The sequence below is a fragment of the Mobula birostris genome, chromosome 4 (assembly GCF_030028105.1).
Source record: "Mobula birostris isolate sMobBir1 chromosome 4, sMobBir1.hap1, whole genome shotgun sequence".
In the NCBI taxonomy this organism is placed as follows: Eukaryota; Metazoa; Chordata; class Chondrichthyes; order Myliobatiformes; family Myliobatidae; genus Mobula; species Mobula birostris.
In genome coordinates this window covers 41,264,169-41,289,346 of record NC_092373.1, presented here as the reverse complement: position 1 = coordinate 41,289,346, position 25,178 = coordinate 41,264,169, and the positions used below count along the sequence as shown (strand labels likewise).

The window sequence follows — 25,178 nt, the reverse complement described above, 5'->3', positions numbered from 1 at the left end:
AAATGATTTTCACATGCATCAAAAGTTTGTTTCAATAGGGATCATATGGAGCTTGATCAGAAACATGGAAACAATTCATTTGTTCTGTTTGTACAAGATGGTTTTAAAAAGTTTTTTTCCTGCTCTAAATGTCCCCTCTTTTTGATATTAGTTTAAAATGGTGATATTAATACATCATGTGCACTGATAGCATAATATGGGACATAAATAGAACAAAAATCACTAAAATATTAACACTGCAAACAAACCTAGATTTATGGACCAGAAATAAGTTTATTTAGATACTGTAGAATTATAACAAAATTTAATGAAGGACATCCATCATGCGGTAAAAGTAATATAAAATATAGAAGCTCTGAACCAATATTCAAAACTGGCTCAAGAGTAAAGTTGCAAATATTTCACCAATAGATCAACAGTATTTGCGGGCATAGATCTATGGATGACTTCTTCAAAAGAAACTCCATATACAGAGGGCCAAATATTAGGTACAAACTACACACTATAATTGGGATTTTTGCGCAAAATGACAAATCCCTCTAGGATTGGGGTTAGAGGTGTGTACTCTTCAGTTGCCAATTCAGCTCTTTCACCATGTGCTAATAGCACAGGCGTGGTGTGCGTCTGAAATCCTGTGATAGTCTTGGGCTTTCCTGCTTGCCCTACAACATCCACAGCCTGCAATGAGAAAAAAAGTTAATGGATCTTCAACAATTTGACTCACACTTTAGATTCCCAGTCCTTTTCTTTTCCCACTTAAGACTGTCTGATAATTTCTCCCAAAGTTGTTTGCACAAACTACAGTGTGCAGGGTCAGAAGTACAGGGTCATTTGAGCTCTAATATTCAAATGCTAACCCAATGCTTATCACAATGTCATCCAATCTAATATCTACGATATATGTAACCCGCATATGCCAAAGAAAGACAAGGAAAGATGTTTTTTTCAACTTTTCATTCCCACTGATATCAGCAGACTTTCAACTTGATCTGTGGTATCACACATGAGGCTGCTAAACAAGATAGGAACTCATGGTATTACAGGATAGATACTAGCATTGGCTGACCGGCAAGAGGCAAAGAGTGGGAATAAAGGGGACCTTCCTTGGTTGGCTGCTGGTGACTAGTGGTGTTCTGCAGGGATCAGTGTTATGACTGCTTCTTCTCATGTTATCTGCCAATGATCTGGATAACAGAACTGATGGCCTTGTGGCCAAGTTTGCAGATGATACAAAGACAGTTGAGGAAGCAAGGAGTCTGCAGAAGGACTTGGACCAATTAGGAAAATAGGCAAAATAATGGCACATATAATACAGTATAGGGACATGTACAGTTATACACCTTGGTAGAAGGAATAAAGGTGAAGACTATTTTCTAAACAGGAAGCAAACTCAGAAATCAGAGGTGCAAAGGGACTTTGGAGTCCTGATGCAAGATTAACTGAAAGTTAACTTGCAGGTTGAGTAGGTAGTAAGGAAGGCAAATATAACATTAGCAATCATTTTGAGAAGACTGGAATAAAAAAAAACAAAGTAATGCTGAGGCTTTACAAGGCATTGATCAAAACACACTTGGAATATGGTGAGAAGTGCTGGTTCCCTATCTAAGGATGTGCTGACATCAGAGAAAGTCCAGAGAAGGTTCACAAGAATCATCCTGGAAATGGAACAGTTAATGTACAAGGAGCAAATGATGGCTCTGGGCCTGGGCTCAGTGCAGTTTAGAAAATTAAGGGGGAAATACCATTGAAACCTATTAAATATTGAAAGGCCAAGACAGAGTGGATGTGGAGAGGATGTTTCCTATAGTGGGAGTAGTCTAGGACCAGAGGGTACAGTCTCAGAGTACAAGTAAGCCCCTTTAGATTATAACAAAAACGAGGAAGAATTTTTTTTAGTTAGAAGGTGTGAACCTATGGTATGCACTGCCACAGATGACTGTGGAGGCCAAGTCATTGGGTATATTTAGAGCGGAGGCTGATAGTAAAGGTGTCAAAGGTTACAGGGAGAAAGTAGAAGAATGGGGTTGAGAGGGAAAATAAATCAGTCATGATGGAATGCTGCAGCAGACTCAATGGGCCAAATGGCCTAATTCTACTCTGATGTTTTATTGTGCTTGGATGCTTTTATGGTACAATTAACAGGTCTGCTACTAAACAAAACATATATGAGATCAAATTAGATAGGAAGGAATATATATTGATAAGTTTTAACTGACTAAATGCAATACATACAAAATAACTAACTAGCACATGTACTGTCTTGCACAGACATACTGTCTGCAAGAAAAAGGATAGTGATTTGTTCTTAAAAGGAATTGCTTCTGTTTTACCATCTGCAATCCAACTTTGATGTTGGAGACTGGCATCATCAACTCATTCCATACATTTAGTAATTAAAGTCTGTCATGAGCCTTGTGGCCCATCAGGCCAGTGCTTATGCCGGTTTCCGTGGCGTGAAGCGACTGAAGAATACGAGTCTCCCTCCCCCCGGATAGGACACCAGTCTATCGCGAGGTCAACCCCCAGCAGTTTTGCCGGTACCCATTCTCAGCTGGATAGAGGGGAGCATTGTGTGGTTAAGTGCCTTGCTCAAGGACACACAAGCTGCCTCAGCCAAGGCTCGAACCCATGATCTCCAGGTCGCCAGTCCAATGCCCTAACCACTTGGCCATGCGCCGCACACATTTAGTAATGAAGGACTATAATTTTTTTGAAATTACGTTTATATATTAGTCATTTTTCTTTATGGAGAGTTTTACAAATGTTACTGCTTCACAGGTAACTTGTCTGCTATTTTCCCCAAAGGAAAAAGCCTCAGCAGAGAACTAGAGATGTGAACTTACACCTTAAAATAAATTGTCAGGCCCAAGGTGTTTAATCTGCATTCTTGGCAAGTGCGAACAACTCAATGTTCTGTAGTGTTTGTATTTTGCCAAGTGAATCACACCCTTTATAAGACAGCTAATATTGGAAGCATAGATTTGAAAATAGTGATGACTGCAGCATCTACATTCCTACCTGGCCAACACGGACTGATACCGGCAAAGGATGGAGCTCTTCATCGAAAGTAACTAGCATACGAGGTTGCATTGCTGCAACCAGTCCATAGAGAATATAATGGGACTTCCCAAGAATTACTGCAAAAAAAATAAAAAACATTATTCCAACATTTTTACTTCAACTTCCTTCGTTTCAAATTTTGCTAAGATTGTATCCCCCAGATTTAGAAATGGGCTGATAGCTCTCAAGTAACTCCTACAGTACACCAATGGCAGACAATAACCAACTTCAGGAGAATCTAAACAAAAATAATCAGTTGCATTGTCACTAAGTCTTGCATGGTCAACATTAGAGAAGCCACAATTAACCAGAAAATTCATTGGATGAGACACAAATACCACAGATGCAAGAGATCAGAAATGGGTTTGTCTGCAGCAAGCAACTCACAAAAGTCATCAGTAAAATCTATCAGATGTGCAGAAGGCTTAAGCTCATAGTATAGTGGAACACTCTCCAAATGCATGGAGATCTGCAGCTCCAACATCATTCAAGTAACTCAGTATCATCTGGGGCAAAACAACCCACTTGACAATCCTATCATTAGTTCATTCCATTACTGGTAAACTGTGGTTGCAGTGTGTAACATCTGCAAAATCCATTGCAGCTTCTTATTAAGGCTTCTTCAATACCATCACCCAAATATGCAACCTCAGCCTGAAAGGATGCGAGCAGCAGACACATGGAAAAGCAACCAAGTGCAAGTTTACCTCCAAGTCACACATGCCATGACTTGGAAATATACTATTCACTCCTTAGTACCCTCTAAATAACATGGCAGCAGTGATTCAAAATGGGCAGTTAAGGATTAGTGATAAATACTGGCTTGACGGCCATACCTACATCCTGAAAATGAACAGTATAAGTGTGGACTTATTCATTTAAGCACTATATTCCCTTTCCAGTATTAACAGATCTCCCTTTTGCCAACCAACATTTTTTAAAAATTTAAAACTGGTGTTTTTCTTTGGGTGCCTTTGCGTATCATTTACTTTACAGAATCCATTCACTTAACCAGGTGTCAGGGCTCAGACATTTTTTAACAAGTGCTTTTAAAAATCAGAATCAGTATCAGGTTTATTATCACTGGCATTTGTCATGAAACATGTTGTACTGCAGCAGCAGTAGATTGCAATACATAATAAAAAAAACTATAAATGAGAATAAGAAATTTTGGTTAATTGGGCTATCAGTTAATCAGCGCAGCTGCTTATATGGCACACCTCTTAAAGACCAAATTGTGAAAATAGCCAGGATTCAGTTCATTTATCTGGAACTTAACTGGGGCAGAAGACTATTGCTGAAGATTTCTAGTGTCAGTCACGTGCATTGCGTGTGGCCGTTAGACACTACGCTATGCTTAGAGCAAAAAGTTTTTAAATAGTGTCACTTGCATGCTTTTGTTCAAAAAAAGTGATTTTTGTCACTGATGGTTAGCAAGTAATAAGTGGTAAGACAATTCAGAACTCTTTTGCTCACAGCGGTTTCAAACATTCAAGCTTGGAGATTCCAGAAACGACCGGGAGTAAAAGTAACATAATTTCATATCTTCAACAAGTTAAGCACTACAAAGAATTACAAGATATCAACAATCATCTTGAATGTTACAATTAAAATGAAAATTTGGACAATGCAATAGTCGAAAGCATTATATGAAGGCAGTCCATTATCTGCACTAGTATGGTTCATTTACAGTTGAGCAAAAGAGTATATCAGTGTACACTGAATGAGTTCCTGTATCGATAACTATAGGAACTAATACAGTTTTAAAGTACTGTAGTAATTTTAGTAGTATTATTTAAATACATAATTTTTGTCTTTTTTTTTTTAAATACCCTTTTAACTATTTCAATGAAACTTGGGCTAATTGGGCCAAAATATACTGATCCTGATGCGTCCCAATTAACCAGAATCCACTGTACATATAAAAAATTAAATTAAATATGTCGTGCAAAGAGAGAGGAAAGGAAAAGAAAACAAATAGTGAGGTAGTGTCCAAAGGTTCATCGTGGTTTCTGAAATCCGATAGTGGTAGGGAAGAAGCTGCTAAAATGTTGGTTGTGTGTCTTCAGGCTCCTGTACTGCCTCCTTGAAGGCAGCAATGAGAGCTGTTGTTAAAATGTTGGTTGTGTGTCTTCAGGCTCCTGTACTGCCTCCTTGAAGGCAGCAATGAGAAGAGCATGTCTTGGGTAATGGGGGTCTTTAATGATGGATGCCGCCTTTTTGAGGCATCGTGTTTTGACGGTGTCCTTGATGCTGGGCAGCCTAGTACCCATGATGGTGCTAGCTGAGTTTACAACTTTGTTTACATATCTGCTCTCACCCCATCCTCGCGCCACTCCAGTAGGGATAGGGCTCCCCTTGTCCTCACCTACCACCCCACCGGGTCCAACATATAATTCTTCGTAACTTCTGCCACCTCCAACAGGATCCCACCACCAAGCACATCTTTCCCTCCCCACCTCTTTCTGCTTTCCACAGGGATCGCTCCCTACGCGACTCCCTTGTCCATTCGTCCCCCCCATCCCTTCCCACCGATCTCCCTCCCGGCACTTATCCTTGTAAGTGGAACAAGTGCTACACATGCCCTTACACTTCCTCCCTCACCACCATTCAGGGCCCCAGACAGTCCTTCCAGGTGAGGCGACACTTCACCTGTGAGTCGGCTGGGGCGATACACTGTGTCTGGTGCTCCCAGTGCGGCCTTCTATATATTGGTGAGACTCGACGCAGACTGGGAGACTGTTTTGCTGAACACCTACGTTCAGTCTGCCAGAGAAAGCAGGATCTCCCAGTGGCCACACATTTTAATTCCACGTCCCATTCCCATTCTGACATGTCTATCCATGGCCTCCTCTACTGTAAAGATGAAGCCACACTCAGGTTGGAGGAACAACACCTTATATTCCTTCTGGGCAGCCTCCAACCTGATGGCATGAACAGTGACTTCTCTAATTTCTATTAATGCCCCTCCTCCCTTTCTTACCCCATCCCTTACTTATTATTTTTTCCCCTCGCTTTCTTTTTTCTCCCTCTGTCCCTCTCACTATATCTTCCTCTGATGCTCCCCTCCCCCTTCCTTTCTCCCTAGGCCTCCCGTCCCATGATCCCCTCCCTTCTCCAGCCCTGTATCCCTTTTGCCAATCAACTTTCCAGCTCTTAGCTCCATCCCTCCCCCTCCTGCCTTCTCGTATCATTTCGGACCTCTCCCTCCCACTTTCAAATCTCTTACTATCTCTTCTTTCAGTTAGTCCTGACAAAGGGTCTCAGCCTGAAACGTCCACTGTACCTCTTCCTATAGTTGCTGCCTGGGCTGCATTTTGTGTGGGTTGCTCTCAACTTTGTGCAGCTTTTTCCAATCCTGTGCAGTGGCCCTTCCATACCAGACGGTGATACCACCTGCTAGAATGCTCTCCATAGTACATCTGTAGATATCCCAGAGTGTCTTTGGTGACATAAACAGACTCCTCAAATTTCTAATGAACTAAAGCCACTGTCGCTCCTTCTTTGCAATTGCTTCAATATGTTGGCCCAGGATAAATCTTTAGAGACGTTGAGAACCAGGAACTTAAAACTGCTCACCCTTTCCACTGCTGATCTCTCGATGATGTGTTCTCTTGACTTCCCCTTCCTGAAGTTCACAATCAATTCCTTGTTCTCACTGACATTGAATCCAAGGCTGTTGTTGCGACACCACTCAACCAGTTGATCTAGCTCACTCCTGTATGCCTCCTTGTCCCCATCTAATTTTCTACGAACCATAGTTCTGTCATCAGAAAATTTATAAATTGCTTTTGAGTTGCACCTAGCAACACAGTCATAGGTGTAGAGAGAGTAGAACAGTGGACTAAGCACACAACCTTGAGGTGTGCCAGTGTTGACTACCAGCAAGGAGATGTTAGTTCCGATCCGCATTGACTGTTGTTGCCTGATGAGGATGTCAAGGATCCGCTTACAGAGGGAGGTACAGAGGCCCAGGTTTTGGAGCTTGTTGATTAGCGAGGGTATGGTGGTTCAAACGCTAGTTGTCAGTAACATGAAATGATTTAAGAATACCATTGGCCACAGTAAAATTGCTATGAGAAAAATTACTTCAATGCTTAACGATGATACTTGTAAGCAGAAAAGAGATGAGGGACTGGAATCTGCTTAGTGTTTAAGTATAATCAAGGTTGAGATTTTTGTACAGCAAAGGGAATGATATAGGGACTGGCAGGGAAATAGGGTTGAGGCCAAAGATTAGATCAACCATGATCTTACTGACCATATTCAGGGATTCAGCTTCACATCTGAATGATTATGCCACAGTCAACACCAACTTCATCAAAACCTGTGGGAATGAGTGTGTATTTTTAAGGACATATCAGGCACAAACCAGAAGTCGTGGATCAACTAGGAGATTCGCAGTTCTGTTAAGCGTTAGATCTGTGTCTTTAAGACTGTCGATCCAGAACCCTACAAACATTCCAGGTGAGTCCTACAGAAGGCTAGCGTAAGAACAAATGGCAATTTTATGTGAAGTTACGATCAGATGCATAACAGCTGTGGCAAGGTTTGAATACTATTATTTCCTATAAGGTGAAATCTTAACAACATCTTACTCAATGTCAGCAAGACTAAGGAGCTGATTATTAACTCCAGGAGAAGGAAGCCAGAGGTCCATTAGCCAGTCCTCATTGGAGGATCTAAGGCCAAGAGAGTCAGCAGCTTTAAATTCTTCGATGTTATTTTGGATGACTTGCCCTGGGCCTAGCATGCAAGTGCAATTATGAAAACAAGGCCGCACCTCTACTTCCTGAGGAGTTTGCAAAGACAAGGCATGACAGCTAAAACTGATGAAAAGAGTAACTTTGAGGCCTAGTTTCATGTTGTTCCAATTTTACATTCTTTCAATTTTTATACAACTATTATTAATAATTCTGTTAGCTATGTGTTACCAACCTATGCACAGCAACATGAAAACTTACTGTTCTTTACATCGAGGAATGAGACCAGTACGGTGAGAAGACCAGCCACTGCTACTTGGCTCATCAGTTGTCTATCACTGTGGTATGGACACAGTGTGAGTGTTCCCTTTCCAAGATGAGTCAAACCCTAGTTATAGGAATACAAAACAAAATTCAATTAACCTGACATTGAATTCCATTATAAAATATCAGTAGTTAATAAAGGTAATCAATAGAACTCCAGCCAAATCCAAATACCCACTAATACAGTGCCATGTCACTATCTAGTATAGTACTGGCTTGCAAATGGACAAGATGGCTACTGCCACTTCTCCCTTCCAGTCAATTAGGTTGCTCCACCTAGTGTTCCAAATAAGAACTGATCAAATTATTGCAATGGAAAATAAAGAGCATCATTTAATGCACGAGCTCAAATATATAGTACAGTGTATTGTGGAAAAAAATCTCCTGGCAATGATGGTTCATTGCTTCCCAGAGAATAGACACTGTAGTTAATTGTTAACATTAACCATTTGGTTAAAAAAAAACCACACCATTGTACAAATTAAGAATTTATATCGACATCAGCACTTTTTCAGTTGTCTACTTCAGACAATATTCTTCTTTAGTAAAGGCATTGTACAGTTTTGCCTGCGTACCAAGTTTCTGCTGTACTTCAGTCAAATTGATACAACTCATTTGAGCCTTGCCAATGAGATTGACTGTTTCCTTCTATATACATTCTGAATCACATTGCTCCGATTAAGTACGGATTAAAAACTCCATTAGTGACTGAATTCATGGTCACTATAACATTTTAAAACTAAATGCATCTTGGGATTGATTAATTAAAGGATTAAAATGTGTAAAATATTTGATATACAAATTATTAGAGTTGCAAATCAATGTATATGTCAATTTACCCTCAATCATTCACCATCTTAAACGATGAATTATAAAGGAAGATAAACCACTGACCTGTGCTATTCTAACCATGAAAAGATTATTTGGATCCTTTGCATGGTACTGTGCTAATTGCCTCAGCATGGCAGCCAACCTGGCATTGTTGGTACCTTAAACAGAAAGATGGTCATTGTTGTAATACACAAAATATAGTCAGTCACTGCATTTATTTCAGAAAGTCTTGCATTGTAAAGATCGCCTATCCTGACAAGGATACCAAAGGTGCAAAGCTCCAAAATTATGAGGGTTTATTGATACTGCACTGAGAATTTGTACAACTTGTACACTGAGAATTACAAACTAGAATAAGGTTTTTGAGTCTGATGTCAAATAATTAAGAACAGCAATGTTAAGATTCAGATATAGTTTGTATCAAGATGTCCAAATCTTCAACAAGTCAAAATAACAAAAGGAAAAAGCTTTTGGTGACTCTAATTCAATAACATTAACATTTAGCAGGAGAGATATTTTATTTCAAGCCTGCTCAAATAAAGAAGTAGTTGCATTAGATCATTAATGTAAACTGTTTCCATTATCAGTCATGTTTGCAGCGTCACCCAGCATTCACATGTACTAAAATGGACAATGATGCTCTGGAAAGGCATCTGGGCAAGTCACCAAAATGAACTCTATTACAACAACTTATGTATGACACATCACAGGTGGATTGTGCAAGATGTGGCATATATGGAAATAAAGGAATCAAAGTTATATGTGAATTAGTTTTTCCCCCAGATTATTATCAGTGGCCATCGACACTGAAAACATTGTTTCCAACTCAAATTCAAAATAAAAACATGTCAAACCTTGGGCCTCTAAAACGTATGCTTCTAGCTAGAGTCTGAATATGAACAAAAATCTCACTCAATTTAAGATCTGGCTCAAGGCAAAATGCATAATGTTTCCAGCAATGAAGTACAAGATGACTGCTTTGGTATTTCAACCAATGGGAAAAAAACTGAATTTTAGTACCATGACTTTAAGCCAACAAGCAAGCTTTCTGGGAATATGTGCTATCTTGTACTTTGAAGTTGTTGAAAATCAGACAGAAAATATCTAATCTCTGCTATCAAATTGTAAGAAGACAAGTGAAGCTTCACTGGACAATTTATAAATTGAAGCAAATGTTAACAAAGGATAAGATTTGCAGAAATAAAGCATGACCTGAACTTGCCAATTTATCACTTTTTTTAAAATGGCAGTACAGTTCCTGCATATGATAAAACATAGAACAGGGCAGGAACAGGCCAACTGGCCCACAATGTTGTACTGAACCAGCTAAAAAGCAAAACACCCAAACACTAATACCTTCTACTTACATCACGTCCATATCCCTCCATCTTCCTTACATCCACGTGCCTATCCAAACACCTTTTAAAAGCCTCTAATGTATTTGCCTCTACCAACATACCAGGCATCCATAATTCCAAGTAAAAAATGTATCCTTCTCACCCCCCTTGAACCTACCCCCTCTCACCTTCAACAGATGCCCTCTGGTATTAGACATTTTAACCCTGGGAAACAGATATTCTCTGTCCACTCTATCCATCCTTCTCATAACCTTGTAAGCCTCTATCAGATCTCCCCTCAGCCTCCGATGCTCCAGAGAAAACAACCCAAGTTTATCCAGGCAACACACACAAAATGCTGGAGGAACTCAACTGGCCAGGGAGCATCTATAGAAAAAAGTACAGTCAACATTTCAGGCTCAGACCATTCAGCAGGACTGGAGAAGAAAAGATGAAGAGTAGATTTTAAATGTGGGGGGAGGGGAGAGAGAAACACAAGGTGATAGGTGAAACTGGGAGGGGGGATGAAGTAAGGAGTTGGGAAATTGATTGGTGAAAGAAATGTAGGGTTGGAGAAGGGAGAATCTAATAGCAGAAGACAAAAGGCCATGGAAGAAGCAAGAGAGGGAGGCACAGATCCATGCGGAATTCGATGGATTATTGACCTCCAGCTCGAATAAGTCCCTTCAACCACTACCGTTTTCTATGTGCAAGCCAGTTCTGAGATCAAACAGCCAATTCGCCACAGATCCCATGCATCTCACGATTGCACATGCCCTCTAAACCAGGCAGGATCTTGGTAAACCTTCTCTGCCCTCTCCAAAGCCTCAACATCCTTCCTTTAGTGGCATAACCAGAACTGTACACAATTCCCTAGATGTGCCCTAACCAGAGTTATATAAAGTTGCACCATAACCTCCTGAACTCAATGCCTCGACTAATAAAAGCAAGCATTCCATAAGCCTTCTTAACCACCTTATCAACCTGTGTAGCTACAAGCAAGAAGCTATGCACTTGGATCCCAATTTCTTTCTGCTCAGCAACACGTTAAGATCCTTGCCCATAACAGTGTATTGTCTCCTTGCAGTTGTCCCACCGACGAGCAACACCTCACATTTATCTGGGTTAAACTCCATCTGACATTTCTCAGCTCATATCTGCAACTGATCTATATCGTGCTATATTCTTTGCCAGTCCTCTACACTATCCACAACTCCACCAATCTACATTTTCATCCAGGTCATTTATATATATTACAAACAGCAGAGGTCCCAGCACAGATCCATGCGGAGCTCCACTAATTATTGACCTCCAGCTCAAATAAGTCCCTTCAACCTCTACCGTTTTCTATGTGCAAGCCAGTTCTGAGTTCAAACAGCCAATTCGCCGCAGATCCCATGCATCTTAGTCTTCTGGATTAGCCTCCCATGAAGGACTTTGTCAAAAGCCTTATTAAAATCCATGTAGACAACATCCACTACCCTACCCTCAATCCAGTTGGTACAGTATGCACGAAGCTATGCTGGCCATGGGTTTTCAAATCCTCATATATCCTAGTCCTAAGAATCTTCTCCAGCAATTTCCCTACAACTGAGGTGAGACGCACTGGTCCGTAGCTCTCAGGATTTTCCCTTGTTACCTTCTTAAATAGAAATACAATATTAGCCACTTGCTAACCCTCTGGAACCTAGAGATGCTGGTCAAGGACCCAGCAATCCCATCAGGCCTTGGGAACTTATCCACCTTCATACTCATTAGGAGGCCCAACACTTCCTCCTCCTTGACCTCTAAATACCCAATGTATTTATACACACAGCATTGATTGCCTGGTCCTCCATATACTTTTCCTCAAAACGCATCTCACTCATATTCTTTGCATCCAAGCAAATGTCCACCCCCCCTCCCCCATTATCCTCTTGCTCCTGATATATAGAATACCCTGGATTTCATCTTAATCCTACTTGCAAAGGACTTATCATACCCCCCCCCGCCGCTTTCCTAATTCTGTTATTTAGTTCTCTTCTCACTTCTTTATGCCCCTCATGTGGTTCACTTGATCCTAACTTCCAAAGCTTTACATACTTTTCCCTTTTCTTCTTGATTAAATTCATCACCTGAGGACATCTAAGGTTCTCTTATCTTTCCAATCCTGTTCTTCCTTCTAACAGGAACATACCTTGCTTGTACTCTGTACAATTGACCTTTAAACCGTGTACTTGGCAGAGAAAAGGTGTTCCCAATTAAAGCTTCTTAGTTCCTGCTTAAGTGTGACGCATGGCCAAGTGGTTAAGGCATTGGACTAGCGATCTAAAGGTCGTGAGTTCGAACCCAAGTCGAGGCAGCGTGTTGTGTCCTTGAGTAAGGCACTTAAGCACACACTGCTCCAGTCCACCCAGCTGAAAATGGGTACCGGCAAAATTCTGGGGGTTAACCTCGTGATAGACTGGCGTCCTAACTCGGGGGGTCTCGTACTCTCAGTCACCACGCCATGGAAACCAGCATAAGCACCGACCGGTCTGATCAGCTTATAAGGCTTGGGACAGATTTTAACTTAGTTCCTGGCTAATGCCCTCATAATTTGTCCTGCTCCAGTTTAAGACTCCACAGGGACCATACCTATCCTGAAAGTTAAGGAATTGTGGCCACTGTTCCCTAACAGTCCACCCACTGAAAGGTCAGTCACTAGGCCAGACTCATGACCCAACACCAGGTCTAGCAGAATCCTATATAATACATGGCACCTAGATGAGAGTCACATTGCTGGAGATGTACTTTGCGTCTTCAAACCTACTGTGTCTTGACTTCCTACTAGTAAAATGAATTTAGCTTAACTGTGTGCACAGGGGGATCTCAAGATTTGCAATAGTTTAAAATATAGAAAGCATTATGCTGTTAATGACCTTAAAGAATAAGCGTTAAACTTTAGTGAAGTTGACAGTACAGAATCATTCTGTTCATCTCAACACGTGAGCATGCATATTGATTACATCAGAAAGTTATCTGAAGACGGACATAGCATATTCTTATTGTTCCCACAACTAAATAATTTCAGCTGTAAGAGCATTACGATACATTACTTACCACTTCCAACCATACCCATGGCAAAGATAGAATTATGAGAAACTTCTGCATCAGCGTCATGAGAGAATTTGCTCAAAGTGTCCAGTATACTCAACCGTGGATTAGAGACTGAAATCAGTGCCAGTGCCAAAGGTACAGCACGTCTTAAAGTAGGCTCACCATACCGTAACTACCATAAAAAGAAAATCAACATGTCTTAGAGTTATAAAAATTATACAAAATTTTTGTACACGCCATTTTTAGTTTTATCCTACATTATAATTAGTGGCACAAGTATCACCAGAATTTATTTTAATAACACAGATGCCATTGATAAAGCTAGTGATTATTGTCCATCATAAATTTTCTTGAAAGCAACATTTTGCTCAAGCATTTCAATTGTTAGCTAAAAGCCAACCAAAATATTCACCAGCACAAATAAATATGACCCATTTTCTTCCTAAAAGGACACTTAGTTAGGTGTTTGAGTCAACCCAGCTCCCAAATGTCACTACACAATTTGAGTTAAAATGCCTGGATCAATAGCCCAGGTCTCTGGATTACAGGTATATTCGCTTAACCACGGTGTTACTGTACTCCTTTGAATTAAAAGAATATGGAGGACATTACTTAATTCAAGGAGCAGAGAGCGAAGTTGGATGTGATGAAGCCTTTTTAATTCCTTTCAGAGGATATTCAAACAATGAGTGAGGGATACAGTGAATCCTTTCCCCTTTTGAAGGAAACATAATGTTTATAATCTTGAAGCAATTTCTGAAAGGCTATAGGTCACTGATCTTCTCTAGGAAATGGGCTTTACATTCAAAAGGCATTTAAAGAGGTACTTGGATAGGAAAGATGTAGACGGATCCCTGACCACGTAGGCAAGTGGGATTAGTGTAGACAGGCATAATGGTTGGCATACACAAAATAGGCTGAATGGGCATCTTGAATGAACTATTAAAAAAAGGCAAGTGAAGATGGGTTGGACGGCATTGGCCTGACAACAAATGCCAAGACCTTAGCCTGACCAATTGCTCAAGTTCATCCAAATGTCTCAAAATAATTCTCTTACATAGTGTTGGAAATGGCAGTAGAGGTGAGGTGATGGTACTGAGAAATGGATTGGATGAATGCCTCACATTTCATTAAGAATCCATCTTCCATTGGATAGGTACTGTTCAGAGCAATGTAAGCCTTGTACAAAGTACAATCTACAAAGTAAATGGCAGGATACTTGGTAGTGTGGAGGAGCAGAGGGATCTGGGGGTACATGTCCACAGATCCCTGAAAGTTGCCTCACAGGTAGATAGGGTAGTTAAGAAAGCTTATGGGGTGTTAGTTTTCATAAGTCGAGGGATAGAGTTTAAGAGTCGTGATGTAATGATGCAGCTCTATAAAACTCTGGTTCGGCCACACTTGGAGTAGTGTGTCCAGTTCTGGTCGCCTCACTATAGGAAGGATGAGGAAGCATTGGAAAGGGTACAGAGGAGATTTACCAGGATGCTGCCTGGTTTAGAAAGTATGCATTATGATCAGAGATTAAGGGAGCTAGGGCTTTACTCTTTGGAGAGGAGGAGGAGGATGAGAGGAGACATGATAGAGGTGTACAAGATAATAAAAGGAATAGATAGAGTGGATAGCCAGTACCACTTCCCCAGGGCACCACTGCTCAATACAAGAGGACATGGCTTTAAGGTAAGAGGTGGGAAGTTCAAGGGGGATATTAGAGGAAGGTTTTTTACTCAGAGAGTGGTTGGTGCGTGGAACACACTGCCTGAGTCAGTGGTGGAGGCAGATATACTAGTGAAGTTTAACAGACTACTAGACAGGTATATGGAGGAATTTAAGGTGGGGGTTATATGGGAGGCAGGGTTTGAGGATCGGCACAACATTGTGGGCTAAAGGGCCTGTAATGGGCTGTACTATTCTATGTTCTATAAGCCTTGCTGAGTAAAATTCACAAGACAGCTACTGAAATGCTTCTGGTGCATGCACAATGCTTACTGAGCATCAAAACACCATTGCTAACATTCACAAACATTCAAAAATCAAGCAAAAGTTAAAAAACACTGGATGAAATGTTACAATATTAGCAACACTCACTTGTTGCTCATGATTTCCAGCATCTGCAGAATCTTTTGTGTTATATTATTAGATATTTAAATCAATACTAAATAATAATTAATTAGTAATATAACTTAGCTTGCATTTATTCTTCTTTCCCCAGGCAATTTTAAAATAAAACTGAACTCTATGTGGAATCCAGTAGAGAATGTAGTTGCATTTTTGGACCAACTATTAGCTGAGTAAAAGTGTGGGAATTCCACCTTCATGTAAGAGTGATACAGTAGTTCTGCTGGCCGTTTATGAAAGAGAGATAATGTAAGCAAGCCCATGAAGTTAGTCAAAGTACTACATGTCTCAACAGTTTAAAGAAGTAAAAAAATGTATTTAATATAAATATGGAGTTCTGTTCAATACTTAATGGTGGGAGTTTCTCCTTGTAAATTAAGACTTAAGACATGGTTTCAAAATGCAAATTTCTAAACCAGCATTTATCAAACTTATTGTAGAACTTACGAGATGGCCAAATGTACGCAGAGCCATTTCTGCTCCAATCTCTTCTCCCATGGCAATTAAAGCAATACCAAGCACTGCCACCCCCTTAAAAAGAAAGAATTACAAATATTTACATGAGGTTATTGTTTATTCTGATCACCAAGGTCATTAAGATACAACTCAACCATAATCTTTTCAATACATTTTTCTACTATTTTCATACACAATTAAAACTATAAGCTGGATTAATAATTCAGCAATTTTCAGTTTCAACACAATAGCTGACTCATTGTGGAATTTCATCATGTACTACGAAACTTTAGGATGCTGATTGTAGTTACATTTTCAATTAGATTAATATGTTCTGCCACTACACAATACCTGATGTGCTCCCATATCTGCAGCATTTTCCTTTTTGTCCTTATCTTTCTCTTTCTTTTTGTCCTTATCATCTTCCTTCTCTTTTGAATCAAAATGCTCACTGCAAATGTGAAGTAACTGCTGGACTTTCAGTACATTACCAGAGCCTGTAGAATTTTAAGGTGAACAAACAAAATATTTAATACAGCCCACAAATTGCTATAAAGATTTTCTAAATTCCCTCCCTTCCTATAATTTTGTACACCTACGTAACAAAAATAGTAGGCAGAACAGTTCTCATGCTTACATTTGATTAAGTATGAGGAACTTAGATAGGATGAAAAAGATAGTTGTCCCTGTTATAGAAATTTTAAATACTGGAGGATATAGATTTAAGGCGAGAAGAGAAAAGAAGAGAAAAGGAGATTTAAAGGTTTTTTTCTGAAAACAGAGTGGTTGGTGCTTGGAAAGTGCTGCTAGAGGTGGTGGTAGAATTAGGTATGATAACAATATTTAAGTGGCATTCAGACTGGCACATAAACAAGCAGGAAATGTTGGAATACAGACCACATGCAGGTAAATGGAATTTATTGGCAATATGGTTGGCACCAAATAGATTGTTCCTGAGATATTCTGTTCTATGTCACAATGAATGCAAAATCAATGCATGCACTGATGGATCATTTCCTATGTGAAAAAAAATGGCGCTGCACTAAATTTACCTTGTCTAAACTGTCCACCTATCATGCTGCATTTTTGCCTTGCTAGTTTAATATTTTTCTTGCTCTACAATTACAAAATGTGTGGTCACCATATCAATTAAATATAAGCAGAAGTGAAGATAGAAATGCATGAACTGGTCAACAGCCTGAACTTTGAGTTGAGGGATAAACTAGAGGGAATAAATGGGAAATGCGGTCATCATTCCTAGGAAGGCTGAGGACATCCAACTATGTCATTGAATTTAGGGAGGAAGGGGAGGCCTTATAGCAAGCACACATGCTTCCTCTCTTTAACCCTTTAACCTCAGCTGGGTAAAAGCCTACCATTCCATGTTGAGTCCTCATTTTTGGAAAATCTGATCACTTGGCTGTTCTTCCTTCCTGCATGCAGGCGAAGGCTAAAGAGCAAGGCTCCAGAGATAAGGACAGCAAAGAGAAAGTTGCAGGAGGCAGAAGAGTGGATATGGAATTGCTTCAAGTCAGTGGACTCAACCACGTTCAAGGACTCAGAGGATCTGAATGAATACATCACGGTTGTCATGGACTTTTATTGAAAAAGTTGTGGATGAGTGTGTCCCCACAAAATCAATCTTCCCAGTCAGAAGCCCTGAATAAACCATGCAATTTTTGTAATCTGCAGAGGGCTAGATCAGTGGCATTCAGGTCTGGGAACCAAGTAAGATACAAAAGGTCCAGGAATGACCTCCAGAAAGCCATCTCGAAGAACACAACTTTAAAAGATGCTTCCTCCCAATGTTATAAAGCTCTCAAGTTTAATCTCACGTCAAAACAACAATTCAGGACCAAACTTGAATCAGTGGGGGATGCTCGACACCTGTGGCAGGGTTGAATACCATTACCTCTTACAAAGTGAAACCAAGCGACATAGGTGACAACAAGGCTTCACTCCTAGATGAGTTCAATGCCTTCTATGCTCGCTTTGACCATTGAAACAGGGAGAGGAACCTTCGTGAATTTCTACAACCCCCAACAACCCTGTGATTTCAGTCCAAGATCAATGTGACAGCATCTTTCAGGAGAGTGAACCCATGGAAAGTATCTGGCCCAGATGGGGTACCTAGTACCTAGCTGAGTAATAAAGACATGTACTGATCAGCTGGCTGGAGTGTTCACTGATATCCTTAACCTCTAGCTTTGGCAATCTGAGATGCTCATTTGCTTCAAGCAGGCTACAATTATACTGGTGCCTTAGTGGTAATCTGCCTCAATGACTATTGTCCAGTAGCACTTATATCACTGTGATAAATTGCTTTGAGAGGCTGGAGTTGAAACATATCAAATCCTGCCTGAGAAGTGACTTGGATCCACTCTGATTTGCCTACCGGAACAACAGGTCAACAGCTGATGCCATTTCATTGGCTCTTCACTCTATCCTGAAATATGTGGACAGCAAAGATGCACATACCAGGATGCTCTTTATCAACTACAGCTAGGTATTACCATCATCCTCTCAAAACTATTTAATAAGCTTCAAAACGTTGGCAATTGGATCCTCGACTTCCTCACTTACCCAGTCAGTTCAGATTGGCAACAACATCTCCGCCACGACTTTAATCAGCACAGGTGCATCAGAAGGTTGTGTGCTTAGCTCCCTGCTCTACCCAATTCATACTTATGATTGCGATGCTAAGCACAGCTCTAATGTCATAGTTAAGTTTGCTGATGGCACCACTGTCATTGGGTATATCAAAGTTAGTGATGAATCGGCATACTGGAAGGAGATTTTAAAATCTGGCTGAGTGGTGTCACAACAACCTCTCACTCAATGTAAGCAAGACGAAGGAGCTAATTATTGACTCCAGGAGGAGGAATCTGAGGTCCATGAACCAGTCCTCATTGGGGTATCAGAGGTGAAGAGGTGAAGAGGTTCAGCAACTTTAAATTCTCAATGTTATCATTTCAGAGGACCTGTCCTGATCCAGCAACCAAGTGCAATTATGAAGCCAGCAAAACAGCGCCTCGACTTCCTTGGGAATTTGTGAAGACTTGGCGTAACACCTATAACTCTGACAAACTTCTATAGATGTGTGGTGGAGGAGAGATTATTGACTGATTGCATTACAGCCTGGTATGGAAACACCAATACTTGAACAGAAAAGCCTACAAAAAGTAGTGGATACAGCCCAGCCCATCACAGGTAAAGCCCTCCCCACTACTAAGCACATCTTCACAGAACATTGTCACAGGAAAGCAGCACCTACCGTAAGGACCCTCACCACCCTCACTCACTCTTCATGCTGCTGCTATCAGAAAGATGGTACAGAAGCCTCAGGACCCACACCACCAGTTTTGGGAACAGTTATTACCCCTCAATCACCAGGCTCTTGAAACAGAGGGGTAACTTTACTTGCCCCATCACTATAATGTTCCCACAACCTATGGACTCACTTTCAAGGACTCTTCATCTCATGTTCTTGATATTTATTGCTTCGCTATTTATTTTTATATTTTTCTCTTTCATATTTACAGTTTGGTGTCTTTTGCACATTGGTTGTTTGTCCAGCCTGTTGGGTGCGGTCTTTCATTGATTCTATTGTGTTTCTTGGATTTACTGTGTACACCCGCAAGAAAATGTATCGCAGGGTTGTATATGGTGGCGTATATGTATTTTGTTAATAAATTTACTTTTTGTTAATAAATTTACTTTGAACTTTGGATTACAATCTTTCTTTCAACTAAAATGGATGTTATGCTTCTTGTACAGGGAAAGAGTTGCAATCCAGAAAGGATGGCTGATATAAATAGGTCAGCATCATGAAAGATAATCCAACCTGGTGCTTTGATACCATTAAGATAAAAACACAACGATGATAGGGTTTGAGTACATATGGCAAGTATGCATCTAAATAGACTAGCCTTTAAAATGAACCAAGTTGTTAAGGAAACCTCCACTATATAATGCAAAGATAGATCAAAAAACAAGATTGGAATTGGAAAAACTTAGTATAACAGTGCAATTTCTATTTTCAGATAATGAAACTATATTCTGTTAAGAAGTGTAAATGAAAATATGTTTCCCAAGATCTGATTCCAGTCAGAAAGATCGTCAGTTAATTAAATTGGTTGGATTTGTACCCCGACTAACCTGCATAGGCACAGACATCAATCAAAGTATTGGCAAAGCTACGGAAAGGCTCGGAAACCACTTCTAGATCAGCCAAAATTACCTCGATGGCCTCTCCTTTTCCTGCAAATCAGAAATACATAACATCAATTCTTTCAAAGAAACGGCTTTGTGTTTACCATTTTTGTCTGTGTATAAAAAAAAGCTACTAATGTGAAATGAGCAAACCAGAAACAAAGCATAGTACACACTGTGTGATCATATTTTAAAAGGGTAAAGATAATTTTCTGTATTTGGCAAGTATCTTCATTAACCCTCAATGAAAAACGTTAGAAATGCAGGAATATACACAAGTTACAGCATAAGAGCATTTGACTCAACTGGTCCACACCATAGTGATCCTCACTGTAAAGTAGTACATCCATTCTATACCAGTTTAAGTAACCCCTCCCATCAAATCTCAGTTACTGATTTGTCTCTGCTTTGATCCTTAATCCTGGAACGAAGAACACAACTTTAAAAGATGCTTCCTCCCGATGTTATAAAGCTCTCACATTTAATTGTCCTTATGATCTCTCATTCTAGACTCAAATACGAGGAAGTCTGATTGTATTCATCCTATGTAACTTTGATAACTGCATTTTTATTCTATCATCCCATAATTTACGTTGCTCTAATAGAATTGACTTTTTTTTTTGCATTCTTCCTTATACAGAAAACAGAAAATAGGATAAGCAGGTAATTTTCAGGCTGGGATCCTGACCAGTGCAGAGTTATTATTTCTTTGCAAGAGGAATCTACAACAGGGTTCTGTGCTATGTTACCAGCTTTTTGGTTTAAGAATGGGTAGTGGTGTGGGATCTGAGGAGGATGACAGAGTTATCAGGAGTATATGTTAGGAAAATGGTGAGAACATGTAGATGGAATATAATGTGGAAAAAATAGGGCACTCATTTTGAAGTTGAAGTACCTAGAATATTTGTTGGTTGACTCTGAACCTCCAACCAAGGAAGAATATATTTTCTCTCTCTCTCTCTCTCTCTGGCTATCCATCCCATAGGATGATGATAGTTCCTTTCAGTCAGTTAGTGGGGTGGTACCCCACTCCTCAGAAAGGAACAGCCTGTGCGTGAGTGGATTTTAGGTGAGTAGGGGGTTGCACAGGTCCAGACCCACCCTCTCGACATCCCCTCCTGGATCCAGCGGCATGGTGGGGTCCAAGTCAGCTGGGGGATGTTCTGTTGCAGTGAATGGCCAGACCAAGCTTCGATGCAAGGGATGCCCTTTCCGTGCTTCATGGCATGTGTTTGCTAGATCAGCAGTCCCCAACCAAGGTAACGATATGATTTGGTGATATGAGTCAGCTGCACCTTTCCTCATTCCCTGTCACACCCACTGTTGAGCTTGAACGCACGCGAGGTCACTACGCATGCGTCATCCATGTCAGTGCAGGAAGGAGATCAACTCCTCGAGCTTGCAAATGATGGTGGGCTGAAAAGTATGTTTGACGTAACATTTCTGCCAGCATTCTGGATCAAAGTTAAGGCTAAATATCCTGAGATAGCCACGAAAGCACTGAAAACGTTGCTTCCATTTCCAACATATCTCTGCAATGAATGCAACGAAAACCAAATTGTGGAATAGACTGGACATAAGGAACTCCCTTTGAGTACCGCTGTCTCCAATCACCCCGCGATGGCACCGTCTTGTTGCAGGGAAACAAGCCCAGAGCTCCCACTGATTCAGCGATATTGGTGTGTTGCAATGATTTTATATGTTCATACGGGGAAAATATGCGCTGTGTGTTTAATATCCAAACGTTACTTAAAATGTTATGATGCTATTGACTTATATAACCATATAACAATTACAGCACGGAAACAGGCCATCTCGGCCCTTCCAGTCTGTGCCGAACGCTACTCTCACCTAGTCCCACCGACCTGCACTCAGCCCATACCCCTCCAATCCTTTCCTGTCCATATACCTATCCAATTTTTCTTTAAATGATAATATCAAACCTGCCTCTACCACTTCTACTGGAAGTTCATTCAACACTTAAGATTAGATTAGATTATGAGAACACTCAGTGCCCTTTTATTGTCATTTAGAAACGCATACATGCATTAAGAAATGATACAATGTTTCTCCGGCGTGATATCACAGAAAACAAGACAGATCAAAGACTAACACTGACAAAACCACATAATTATAACATATAGTTACAGTAGTGCAAAGCAATACCATAATTTGATGAAGAACAGTCCATAGGCCCAGTAAAAAAAAGTCTCAAAGTCCCGAGTTGAACGACTCCCGAGTCCCCAATAGCAGCGGCAAAAGGGAGAAACTCCCTGCCATAAACCTCCAGGCACCGTCAACTTGCCGATACCTTGGAAGCAGCCGACCACAGCCGACCCTGAGTCCAACCGTCTGAAAACTCTGAGTTTCCAAGCAGCCTCTCCGATGCAGCCTCCCGAGTGCCATCGACCTCTCCCCGGCCGCTGAAACATGAAAAGCCGAGGATTTCGGGGCCTTCAGCTCCAGAGATTCCGGTTACCACACAGTAGCAGCGGAGGCAAAGCAGACATTTCTGAAGTTTTCCAGATGTTCCGCTATGCTCTCACATCTGTCTCCATCAAATCAGGACTGTGCACGGCCCCCTACTTCAAACTCCCCTGATAATTATCACTATATTCATGCGAGGAAAATATGCACAATGTGTTTAATATTAAATTCATTAGATAAACCCTTTTAGAAACAAAATTGAGTGTATTAGCCACTTATCACCTATATTCCAGTTGTGATTAACACCCCCCCCACGAACAGAATCGCCAAAAACGATTTGTAGGGAAAAGAAATCAGCACATACACGCATGCGCACTGGTGCCCACGCAAGGCTTCATGGTCATGGTAGTCTTTCTTGGGGTAAACACAACATATTTGACTGCTACTCGTCCCTTGGCAACCCTACCCGCCGCCCCCCCCCACCCCCCGGTCAGCCGGTCCACAAGAATATTGTCAATATTAATCCGGTCCGCAGTGCAAAAAAGGTTGGGGACTCCTGTGCCAGATGACCATTGACCCTATGAGAGGCTTCATTCGCCCTTTGACAGGTCTTGTTTTTCGTCCTGCAGGGTGTCTAGCCACCTGCCTCACCAAGCAAGCTCACAGGAGTACAGTAAAAGAACCAGATTTATTCTTGGGATTGTAATTTGAAATACAAGGCAAGATTAGCAGAGCAGGCCTTTCCTCGAGTTAAGAATTAAAGAAATGAAAGGACACCTTATTTAAGGTCTGCAAAATTCTTGCAGATCTTGAACAAAGGTTCACACACAGTCTCAGACTAAGGGACAACCATTCAGGATAGATGAAAAAAAATCATTGGTATTCCCCATCTAAATGGGCTACATGTAAACACTGAGTAAATTCAATTCAGAGACTGAAAAAGAAATCTGATAAATGGAATCACAGGATATTAGGTTACTGCAGGAAAATAACACTGCACTAAAATATTTTATGATTATCAAAACTTGTATGAGGGATTGGAAAGCCTACTCTGGTTTCCATTCTTGTATCAGGTCGTATCCTCAACTGTTTAGATTTCTTTATCTATCTCCCTAGTGAACTACTGAGTTTGATGTACTTAACATCTGTTGGATTAAACTATCCATCATTACCATTTTCTGATCAAAGGTTTTCTGTAATCAACTATATAATTTTAACTATGTGTAGAATCACAAACACGAGAAATCTGCAGATGCTGGAAATCCAAAGTAACACACACAAAATGGTGGAGGAACTCAGCAAGTCAGGCAACATCGATAGAAAAAAGTAAATAGTTGATGTTTTGGGCTGAGATCCTGCTTCAGGACTGAGAGGGAAGGGGGAAAGATGCCTGCATTACAAGGTAGGGGGATGAGGAAAGAGGCTAGCTGGAAGGTAAAAGGTAAAGCCCGGTGGGTAGAAAGGTCAAGGGCTGCAGAATAAAGCATCTGGTCAGAGAGGAGAGTGGACAATAGGAAAAAGGGAAGGAGGAAGGGACCTGGGGGAAGTAATAGGCAGGTGAGAAGTAGGAAAAAGGTCAGAGTAGAAAATAGAGGAGGGGAGGAAGGGGAGAAATCTTGTTCACCTGAAGGAGAAATTGAAATTCATACCATCAGGTTAGGGGATACCCAGACGGAATACAAGATGTTGCTCCTCCATCCTGACAATGGCCTCATCTTGGCACAAAAGGAGGCCATGGATCGACATGTCGGAACAGAAGTGGGAATCAGAATTAAAAGTTTGGCCACCGGGAAGTCCCGCTTGTGGCAGATGGTGCGGAGGTGCTCCATGAAGTGGCCCACCAACTTACGATGGGTCTCACTGATGTAGAGGAGGCCGCATCGGGAGCACCAGGCACTATAGATAGTCCCACCGGATTCGCTGGTGATATTTTGCCTCAACTGGAAGGACTGTTTGGAGCTCTGAATGGAGGCAAGGGCAGAGGTGCATGGGCAGGTGTAGCACTTAGACTACTTAGGATAAGTGCCTGGAGGGAGACTAGTGATTAGTGAGGAGGGAATAACGGACAAGGGAATTGTGGAATGAGCAATCCCTGCAGAAAGGGGAGGGGGTAGGGAATGTAAAGGTATGTTTAGTGGAGGGTCCCTTTGGACAGTGGCCCCCAACCACTGGGCGGCAGAGAAATGATATGATTTGGCGACATGAAACGATATGAGTCAGCTGCACCTCTCCTTATTCCCTGTCACGCCCACTGTTGAACTTGAACACCCCCCACCCTGCCGGCTGGCCCGCAAGAATATTGTCAATATTAAACCAGTCCGCGGTGTGCAAAAGGTTGGGAACCCCTGCCTTTGGAAAAAACAGAAGCTGCAGAGGATAATGTGTTGGATGCAGAGGCTGATGGAGTGGTAGGTAAGGAAAAGAGGGATGCAGAATTTAATTCTAAAATACTAAAAATCATTGCAACATGTTAATTTGCAATTACACATTTTAGTCTAATTTTTTTCTGCAAAATTACTCTACATCAGTTAATGTTCTGTCCTCTAATACAAACACACTTGTGCTGTGAAATGTAGTTTGTAGATCTCAACTACTACCTACCTATTTTCTTCTAAATAGCTAAGTCTGTATT

The 25,178-nt window shown here is 40.9% G+C and overlaps 1 protein-coding gene across 1 annotated transcript in view; it reads right to left on the bottom strand.

The window, feature by feature from the left end:
- Window positions 1–253: 253 nt before the first annotated feature.
- Window positions 254–25,178, bottom strand: part of psmd2 (proteasome 26S subunit ubiquitin receptor, non-ATPase 2) — a 74,798-nt gene continuing 49,873 nt past the window's right edge. The window contains exons 14-21 of the mRNA XM_072255241.1: window positions 20,066–20,167; window positions 16,259–16,404; window positions 15,899–15,982; window positions 13,337–13,505; window positions 8,982–9,076; window positions 8,025–8,151; window positions 3,019–3,137; window positions 254–678 (exon numbers count right to left, since the gene is read on the bottom strand). Of these exons, the coding sequence (XP_072111342.1) occupies window positions 496–678; window positions 3,019–3,137; window positions 8,025–8,151; window positions 8,982–9,076; window positions 13,337–13,505; window positions 15,899–15,982; window positions 16,259–16,404; window positions 20,066–20,167 (1,025 nt within the window). The 3' untranslated portion in view covers window positions 254–495. The remainder of the gene's footprint in view (window positions 679–3,018; window positions 3,138–8,024; window positions 8,152–8,981; window positions 9,077–13,336; window positions 13,506–15,898; window positions 15,983–16,258; window positions 16,405–20,065; window positions 20,168–25,178) is intronic.